This window comes from Mastigoproctus giganteus, chromosome 4, assembly GCF_048544385.1.
Source record: "Mastigoproctus giganteus isolate SK-2022 chromosome 4, ASM4854438v1, whole genome shotgun sequence".
In the NCBI taxonomy this organism is placed as follows: Eukaryota; Metazoa; Arthropoda; class Arachnida; order Uropygi; family Thelyphonidae; genus Mastigoproctus; species Mastigoproctus giganteus.
This window is the reverse complement of record NC_143578.1, coordinates 189,026,291-189,037,251: the sequence shown is the minus strand read 5'-3', so window position 1 is coordinate 189,037,251 and position 10,961 is coordinate 189,026,291. Positions and strand designations below refer to the sequence as shown.

General features: G+C 38.6%; 1 protein-coding gene across 2 annotated transcripts in view; it reads right to left on the bottom strand.

The window, feature by feature from the left end:
• Positions 1-719: 719 nt before the first annotated feature.
• The window catches only part of LOC150087272 (F-box/WD repeat-containing protein 4), a 113,488-nt gene continuing 103,246 nt past the window's right edge, over positions 720-10,961 (bottom strand). For both annotated transcript variants that reach the window (XM_090371930.1, XM_090371931.1), the window contains exon 9: positions 720-963. In XM_090371930.1, coding sequence (XP_090228056.1) covers positions 790-963 — 174 coding nt within the window. In that variant the 3' untranslated portion in view covers positions 720-789. The remainder of the gene's footprint in view (positions 964-10,961) is intronic.

Here is a 10,961-nt window from a genome sequence, read left to right as displayed (position 1 = left end):
TCTGAACCACATTGAGTTACATATTTTTTATGATATGGACTACAAAAATAAACTATTGTAATTGGTGCCACTACTATTCCTGTTCTAGAATATATGTTGGTTATTAGATCTTTCCAGTTATCAAAGTGCCAGATAACAAAGCTTTTAATGTATTTGTAATTTTATGGGGAAAAAAAAAAAAAAACTTAGAAACATGAATAAAATGAATGGGAATGAAATAATTATTTTAGTTTTATTTCAAAGACGAAAACTGAGAATTAAAAATTTTTTCTTTACACAACAAGAATAACAATAACAAAAAACTGGCACCAAAACTGTAAAATTGCTATCAATGCAATTTTTATATAATTACAATGAAATATAACAATTCATCTATTGCAGGTATTCTATTTATATCAACTCAGATGACTCAAATAAAAAAGTGTCTTTAAGAAACATGATAGGCAACACACAAATCTAGAAATAAAAACTATTTCTTCCCACTAACCTTATTGCTGCCTCAAAACAGCCAATATGGCTAGGAGTTTAACAATGTGCAGTGTTCACAGACGACTGCAACATTAATTATATTCATTGCAAATAAAAAAATGATATCTTAGTTCCCTTAAACATATATCTGCACTTTAAAATCAACACCACCTCTTTTGTTTCTCTATATATGCACAAATATATTTGTACTTGTGCATATTCTTCCATGTACACATATACACAAAATGAAATTACCATTTTTTAAAAATTCCTTGAAATTTTTTTATCAACATATAAAATTCTGCATTTTGTAAGCAGTGACTAGTTTTCAAGTAACCACAACTTAAACCCATCATATACCGATCTCCAGTTCTGCATAGAATAATAGCCAGAAAACGAAAGTAAAGTCACAGATCGGTCTAAAGCAACATACATATGGCATGGATCAAATGTAACCGAATACACTGGGCTGTTATCATGGCCAACATAATACATCTACAAAAAATAAGAACAAGAAAACTTGTTAGAGAATTAATTTAATGGGTATATATGATTATTTCAATTTTGAATATATTGTTATATACACTGTATCACCAAATGTAATTTGGACACACAGGAAGTGGCAAAGGGGCTTTCAATTCAAAAACTTAACCCTCCTGAGCATACTTTCTACCAACTTCCAGTAGGTACTAACTGGAAACTGCCTCAATTCCTTCCACAAAGCAACTGACAGAGCTGGCTTAGAATAATGCCAGTTTGGTTGCAGCCTTATCTGGCCAGTCCTATATGACCCTTATGCTGATACTGACAGAGCATGTTTCCACAGTACTGCCACAGTGTAGGTAATGCATAAATGTCCAAAACATCCAAGCAGTCATGGACTACTTAGTTTCAAGCAATACCACCAATGGATCAAGCCCAAACTAGCTATATAATTCCATATAGCTAGTTTGGAATTATATAGCTAGAGTGCTTACAATAAACTCCATGGTTGAGTATTACAATTTAATAGGAAGCACTGTTTGGGCAATCTCTACACCCAAACAGATCTACTGGACACGAAACACAAGTAGCAATATCAGTCACTCCACAGCACATTTTGCCACTGTCCTGGAGTCCATAAATGCTGGCAACAATGCCACAGAAACTAATGCAAAAATTTAGTTAATATGCAGCTGTGGTGGGTGAGCAACATACCAAAGGAGGTTCCTATGGCCTGTCAGACCTGCTCTGTGTTATTTACTGCAGACAACATACAAGAGGAACGAATTACCCTGTTCATGGTTCACTGATCATGTTCTATGAGTCTGCGAGGTGATTCAGACCTCTCTCTCTGCTGAGTCACCTATAGCCTTCTATCTTTGAATAACATCTGTTAGTGGATTTTGGCAGGTTCCAATGAATCCCAGTTGAACAGACAGAAAATTTACTGATGTAGCATCCGGTCACCAGACCATGTTAAAAGTATGAAAGTTCCAATGCATGACCCATACTACTGGCTTCTAACATGCTGCTGCATAAGCAGGCCAATGTAATTTATATCAGTATGTCTGAACTAATATATGCATGGGTGTGTGTGTGGGGGGGGGAGAACTTCTGGCACAATACACAATATTCATGGAGGACCGTCTAAAAGCTGACCGGGCTAGCCAGGTGGCTAAAGTGCCTGCCTGCCTGCCTGGCAACCCAAAGGTCGCGAGTTCGAATCCCACCTCGGGCTTGGATCAAAGTAATGTAAAAACCTTGGGAGGTACATTATGACCACAGAAGCCGATGCGCCAACAACTACCAAAAAAAAAAAAAAAAAGTCTAAATAATTTTGGTCATAGTATAATTAGTTAAGTCAAATTCATATCTAGTTAACTCAAATCCTTTCTCTTCGTCTCTAATGAAATAAGAAATATTTATAATTATTAGCATTATCAGCCAAAAAAAAAAAAAAAAAAAAACCCTCCCATTTCATCCCTCCATTTGTTTCAAATGCCTGTCCAGCTCATCCTTAAATTTATTTAAGCTATTAGTCTACAACAAAAGATGGAAGCCTGTTCCACCAATCAACTACCTGCTGGCTAAAGGCAAATTTCCACACATCTATTCTACAACTATCTTTCCTCAATTTGAAACTGTGCCCCCTCAGGTTCTTAGTCTGAGCAAGACAAAGAATCCCATCAGTATTCAGCTTGCTCAACCAATGACAAAACTCCATGACCTGCCCTGACAGCCCATCTGCACTGCTCAGCGAACTTCATATTTGACTGCACAATTACCCCCAGGTCTTTTTCACTTTCCACTTCCCTGAGTGTAGTACCACCCAGTTCGTACATTTCTCTTCGGTTATTGCTACCCATATGCAGTACTTTGCATTTATCAATGTTAAACTCCAATTGCCACTTCTCAGCTCATTTTCCAAACTTATCTAGATCCAGTTGGAGTAGCATAATGTCATTACTGTCGTTAACAACCCTGCCAACCTTTGTATCATCTGCAAACTTGGACATTAAACCTGATATACCTTCATCAATATCATTGATAAATATGCAAAACAACAATGGACCCAACACCGAACCCTGGGAAACTCCGCTAATAACATATGCCCACTAAGAGCAGTGTCCATTGATTACCACTCTCTGTTGTCTCCCACTCAACCATCCCTTTATCCATTGTAGCAGCTTACCCTTGATGCCATACCTCTCCAATTTGTACAGCAGTTTTCCATGTGCAACAGTATCAAAAGCTTTCCTGAAATCCAAGTATATGATATCAAAATTATTTTTGGCATTCAATTCCTTTGTGACCACATAATAGTAATCAATCAAACTGGTCAGACAAGACCTCCCTTTATTATTATTATAATCCATATAGTGCAAGGAAGCTTGAGGCTTATGCTGCACCGAGAGAGAGAGAGAGAGAGAGAGAGAATGATGATATCCAGCTAGAGACTCTGGGTGTACCAAGTCCATACTCACCAGATGTGAGTCCCAATATCTTTGGATACAACTAAATAAAAACTATTGAAAATATGAAATAAAAGGTAGTGCAGAAAACTAGCTAAGTTTAAAACAGGCAAATCTCATTTTATTATGGAGAAGCTCGAAATCTAGCTTCTGCATTGTGCAGTAAACAAAAAGTAGCAACCTTTGCAGTTTTTCACTTATATGAATATACTTTGCTACTATACATAATTTGTGATAAGGGCAACTGAAAGTAACTAATTTTCTCACGGGAGATATTCAAAAACTAATGTGAATATGTATTGACAAGTAGAACCAAATCATCTTTGTGACTTGGTTGCAGACTAGTTTATATCTACTGTAGGCTTCTGTATCACCTGATAATTTAGATGCATCCATGTATTTTTCTCCTCTGCCACAAGTCTTATCAGTTAATCTGACATCCATTTAGGTCTAAGCCATGACAGTATCTCTTAGTTGGTATAAAAAGCCTGATAGCAATGATTACTTCCTTGAATGCTTCTCATTTAGAATTTGTTGGTAAGATCGTTGGTTGATCCCACTGCACAGAACTTAAATCCTTGCTACTGTATAAGTAATACCAACTAATACCAGTCAATAAATGAAAAGTTAAGGTCCCCTTTTATTAGAAATTACTGTTTACTGGCCCATTGTATGTCTGTACAGTTGTTTTTTATACTCATCACAATCAGGCCTATAATACACTCCTATTTTCATTTTTGTTTTCCCACTGTTTATGCCACACCAAACTAACTCGATATTGCACTGGCCACCCATGTCCACCAGATGCACCTCCCTTCCTGTCCTTTCTGTTTTCTGTGTACATTATACTCCCCGTATTCAAATTCTCAAACTCTTCAATCTGAGTGACACCTGTTTCAGATAATTCCACAATGTCTGCATTTGAAGACTTAACCAGTATTTCAAATTCATCAAATTTATTTACCATGCACCTAGCATTTAGTGTGCATGCACTTTCTCCAATGCTCCTAAGGTCTAGATAGTCTGGCTTTTCCAGCCAGTGATATACCCTCCCACCCCAATACCCATCAGAATGTGGGTGAGATGAGATACTGGGTTATTTTATTCTCAATTTTCACCATGCTCTAAAGCTTTATTTACAGGGTGTTTTTACTTGCTTTTCTTCTTATTTTTTTTAACAGTTGTAAATTTCATAATATTTCTCAGTAATAATTAGAAATATTAATTAGCGTGGAATTTTTGTAAGTTGCTAATGCTAATAGTCTGAGCTGTTACACAAGCTGTGGTTGTGGCCAGACAGAACACATGCCCTGTCTAAGTTCAAGCTACCTGTGATAGTCGAAGGCTCAGAAAGGCATACACAATGCTTGGCATATGGCAAGCAGTATTATACCTGCATAGAAGTGACTGTTAAACAGGCCATGTGATGCTGTAAAACAGATATGCAGAATGTGGACCATGCTTCAATGCTTACCCTATGATCCTTTTCTGATAGATGCCATCATCCAATAACACTATATCCCCCAGTTGCATTAAACGTAATTTATACCCCGAGATATCTTTTCTGTCCAACTATTTCCTTTCATATTGAATCTTATGCGATTTTTGTTTTATATTTTCTATTTTTTTAATTTATCTTTTAGTATACTTGTCAATTCCCACTACTCCTCTCCTTTAATGGGCACTCTCACTGCAACCCAAGGATTGAGGCAAGAGGCCCAAAAACAATGATTTAATTTTGAAAAGATTGGCCAGCTGCTTGTGGCAAGGACATATGCTGTGGGTCAAGCAGCACTGGTGATTGCCCACAACTCCACTATCAGTTCTCATATTGAGATAGTTTTCTGTAAAAGCCAGAACCCCCCCCCCCACAAAGCACCATAGACCTCTAGTTTCCATCCATGGCACAGGAAGGGCCATGGAGTCCAGAATCATTTGTGTCCTTGTCACAAATCACCTTAAAAAGGCCTTAGGAACCACCTCTGGTTTATTAATAATTTAAATAATCAGTAATACCTACACTTTTCCAGCACAGATGGCTCTAATTGTCCCTTTCATGTTTTCCTGCATTTTATTGAGTCTCTATCCTATTAAAACTCGAGTTAGTATTAGTAGTGGTAAGTGATGCAAGGTAGCACACTTATACAGCATTAGCCAAAAAAAAAATAATAATAAAAATAAATAAATAAAAAAATACCCATATCATTTATCCCTTTCCTCTAATAATTTGCCTAATCCTTCCTTCCAGATCTCTTCCATCATGCAGTATGATTGATGTCTTTTGAGATACAGATGGGCATCATATCAGGGTGAGATTCAATCTTCCTTATATTTTGAGGGTAAGGCTTTAAAACGGTGTTTGCAAGCCAGCCACTAGATAGTCCATCGAACCAAATCTACTGGTAACTCTCAAGGAAACATTTGGATAATAGGATTGATGCCCTTGAAGGAATAAGAGAGGGGACCTATCAAGCACTCAGCACAATACTTCAGCATCAGACAACACAACAACAACATCCTCTGCAGCAGAGATCCTTGGTCTCATAGGAGATAGCTATAGTTGGTGACTCAACTGTCAGGAAAACATATTGGTCATAAAAGGATGGGTGGAATAGGACTAGAGTATGTCTGTCAAGAGCTAAAGTTGATGACACTGTGGAGCAGATATAGTCTTAAGAGAACAAAAGATGATACTGTTTTAAGAGGGAGTTTAGTTGAGTGTTTAATGTTACAGGTCAAGTGGCACTGGGGATCTCCCCAAACTCCGTCCTGTGTACTTTTATAATGCGATACAAACTCTGCGAAGGCCAGATAGTGTGTTAATATGTAGTCTATGTCATATTGTGTTGGTCTGTTGTTAATCTGACCTGTTAGCTATGAGCCCTTGGAAAACCAGTGTCCTCCCCTCCTCTCAACTGCCCATCCCTTGCATGAAGAGGTAGTTCAGAAAGTACGGTGTAAAGTCTCTCGCTGGGGCAAACCCTGGCATCGCTTGAGCTTGCTGTAGGAGGAAGTACACAGTGTTTAGGAATCAATCCTCTCACGATCAATTCTTTCATGTTGAATACAGTATCCTGTAAACGCCAGATAGTGTGAGTAGAATTTAGTTTATGTAGTGTATTGTAATGTTGTTCATCTGGCTCCTTAGGGGGCCATGGAATGCCACTGACCCCTAATTACCATACCAGGTAATAGGGATTGAGTTCTATAGCTGGGCAAAGTTTTTTTTTTGGGGGGAGGGGACTATCAAGTGCACAACACACTTTAGTTGTATGTCTATCATCCAAATGAGTACACAGGATGTGTTTTTTTTTTTTTTTTTGTTAGGTATATTCAGGGGCACAACAAAAAGGACAAAGCACAGCATTCACACTCACATTAGCCTTGTTTCAACAACAACTATCTGGCAGTTGTTGAAACATTCTGGCAGAGTACTGGCAGAATCATTAAACCTTAAAAATACAAACAGTGCACATATTTCTTTGTTTCTTTCTTTCTCAGCATACACAAGCAGTCATTTGGCTATCACACATGTGGTCAAAACATTCATACCACAGTTACATAGCCCAAAAGTAATCTTTGCCCAGTCTCTGCCTAATTATCCCACACATTGCCCTGCTCCTGCCATATGAATGCATGCACATGTGCTGTATGCAAAAATCCAAAGTAATTATGACTGCATGGATGCTATATATTTATATATATGTTCTTTTACGTGTATGTATACATAAGCGTTTTTTTTAGGTCCTAACCGCTGAAATCTCAGGAAATTATGCGGCAGGACCACATAATTTCCTGAGATTTCGGCGTAATTTAAGTCTACTGGGTTCCTAGTCTGCAACCACAGGACAAATGTGGGGCAATGCTGAGCTCCAGCAGAAGACCAGCAGCTAAATGACCAGATAAACAATGGTACACAACATTACACAGGTAAAATATCCACATACTTTTAAACCTCTGGCATTCCCAGCAAACTGTTACACCTACAATGAAAGCAAATCGGAGATGGGGGGAACCCCTGGTGCCGCATGACAACAATATACCTTACAGCACAGTTACATACCTTAACTTGCAAAGGAGTATCTATTTATTTATTTTTAATAAATATTGTTGTTGTTATTTGGTTTTTAGGAGCATTAGCATCTAAGGCCATATTGCTCCGGGGATATGCGGTGGTCATTCCCTGACCGTTCCGCATCCTCTGTATTTGGTGGTCACAGGTTCGAACCCCGGTCTGATCAAGAAGCGTGTGCTACGCACTGCTGCTCCTGCCCACCTGGCTATGGAGGCGCCTTTAATAAATATACACATATTTTAAGTGCGATAGTCAAAACATCCTCAGGTAGTCTCTCACAACACATATTCACTCATTACAGCACTCTGAATATAGGCAGCACACACTTTTTTCCCTTTTTTTTTTTGCAGGTTAAGAATACTATTTACTATCACACTTGGGGAGGGGGGGGGGGGTCTCACCGAGCAGGGGAGTCCTCATTTGTGTGAAACCTTTCACACTAAAGCTTTCACTCATGCTCACTTGCCCTGTACAAACATACCTGGCTATGTCACAGTCACCAGTGAATCAGGGGAGGGGGAACACAAGTAGGAAAAGGTTAAGTCTATGGGTGGGATCTGACAATACAAATGTACATAACTCTTTTAGTATTTGGATCAATCAATAGGCCTGTGATTGGGGGGGCAATATGGTTCCTAACACACTGCTGCACCTATTCGGTCAAATTTAATTTCTATAATTTAGCCTTTTGAGGCTGTTCTAGAATGACTTCCTCTCCTCCACCCAGAAAAGATCAGGGGAAGGCAAGAGGGGGATGTTTTGGGTAAAATGCAGGCGGCACTGCCCATAGCCAGCACAAGCCACACTCATACAAACTATCAACAACATGAGGATCCCAGTCCAACATACCCTAGCATGCAAATACTTCCATAAATACTCATACAAACTTAGAAATATCACATTCAGAAACAATTACACACACACACACACACACACACACACACACACACACACACACACACACACACACACACACACACACACACACACACACCTCATTTATATTCTGATCTATACATTTATACATTAGTCTTAATCATATACACTGGCAGGCATCCCAGTTTATTAGAGCAACAAGGCACAATTCACTTTGATAGGCCACCAAGGCCTTGATTAGTAATTCACATTCAGTAGTTTGATACTGTCACATCTGGGGGGGGGGCTGCACCAGTCTGCTTTAGGTTGGTGTTGTAGGATCACCTGCTACTGTGGTGGTGTTTAAGGCCTGATGCAGGATTTCCCTTTGAAGACTGCCTGAGAACACTCAGTGCTTTGCAACATAGCTCATCAGTTATGAAGAGATGTTTGTGGTTTTTGAGCAATGGTCAGAAATTTTGGTGATAAGACTGCGTCTATAGTTATCAAAAGGGGGCAGGTCATAAAAGATATGGCTCCAGTCCTCATCTGTTCTGCAGTTGCAATGAAATATTCAAACTGTCATTCTCAACTACCTGTGAAGACACATTGTTCCAGCAATCAACAACTCACTGACTAAAAGAAAACTTCCTACAATCTAGTCTAAACCTCTCCCCCTGTAATTTGAATTTATAGAATTCTATATAACAGTGAAAATTCCACCTTTTCATTTTACTAACCTCTTTCAGAGCCTTATAAACCTTAATCCGGTCACATCTGAGGTGCCCGGTTCCCAAGGTCTGTAAGCTCACATAATCAGTCTTTCCTTGAAATATACAGTCGCCCTTTTGCTGATCTCATCATGCAAGTTGCCAATCTTTGGACCCTTTCAAGAAGCTCAATGTCTTTTTTTAGATGATTTCTCCAAACCTGAACAGAGTATTCCACATGTGGTCTTACAATTGCCTTATACAGTGGGATTGTGATTTCCCTATCTCTACAGGATAATATTCGATAAATTATTGATAGGGCACCGTGCGCTTTCTTGACTCCTGTTTACAATGCTCAGAAAACTTCATATTTGCCCATATCATAACACTCACATCTCTTTCTTCCTCTACTGCTTTTAATTCAACCCCAACTACAAGACCTTGCATTTTGTGGCATTAAAACATAGCTGTCACTTTTCTGACCATTTTTGAATTCTGTTCAAATCATCGTGAAGGAGCGTTCCTTGGCACTGATCATTAACAAATCTAAAAGTCATTATGTCATCTGCAAATTGACATTATGCTGTCTATCCCTTTTGTCAATGTTGTTTATGAAAATCAGAAACAAAGTGGTACAAGAACCAATCCTTTGGGGACCCCACTCCTGATGGATGTCCATTAATTACAACCCTCTGCCTTCTGCTCTGCAGCCTCCCGACAACCTATCTTAGAATCTTTCCAGTAATCCCAACATGTTCCAGCTTATACAGCTTAACCTGTCATGAGAGACTGAGTCAAATTCTTTGCTAAAATACAAATAATAAACTATATCAAAATTGTTCCCAACATTCAGCTCATGCGTAATTGTGTCAAAATAGCCTACTAAGTTAGTTAAAAATGATTTTCCCTTATATCTATTCTGAAATCATCCGTCCTCAATTTGAATTTATGTCCCCCTCATGTGCATACGAAGAGGAAGAATCCCATTAGCACTGAGTTTGCTCAAGCCATTCACAGCCTTAAACACCTTAATCAGATCACCTCACAGGTGCCTCCAAAACTGTATAATATATGGGATAATCACCTCTTTATCTCTGCTAGCAAAATTCCTGTATATATCACTGACAAAACCATACAAACTGCCCAACAAGCCTGTCAGAACTACTCAGAGAACTTCATATCTGACTGCATAATTGCCACCTGGTCTTTTCATTTTCAACTACCCTGAGTGTTGTATCTTGCATTTGTCATTTGTGAAATTCCCACACACAAAAACAATTAGAACCTATATTATTCAGTATCATGCACGGGTTGAAGGTTAAGATGATAAAGAAGATACTTGATGACATTAGACTTGAATTTCTGTAGATTGTGCTTTGATGAAATACATGTAATTGGAGATTATTCCAGAGAATAAAAGTTGAAGGAAGAAATGAGGAAGAAGGAAAGTTGGTTCTGCAAGTTGACAGTAAAAGGATGCTGACTGGTTGCAGCATGTGTTCGGACTGGTCTGGAAGAAAGAGAAGAAATTATGGAAGCCAATTCCAAAGAACAGTGACAGTGGAAGTATTTATAGAAAAGGTATGCAGCAGAAACAGAACATTTATGACAGAGTGGAGAGACTTTGTAAGAGGTGGGTGATTAATTAACCTAACTGCCTTCTTTTGAATGGAGTCTTGAAGCCTTAGAGAGGTTTTGGGGGCATCACTCCAAATGTGGGAACAATATTCCATAGTAGGACAGATTTGAGAATTGTACAGAACGAGCAGCTGTTTGAAAAAAAGAGTTATGCGTAGTGTGAAAGCAAAAAATCTGTTTCTTAGATGCAGAGGACAGCAACGTTTGTGATGTGTTTATGCCAAGAGAGGTTAGAAGTCACAGTAATCCCTAGTAGAGATG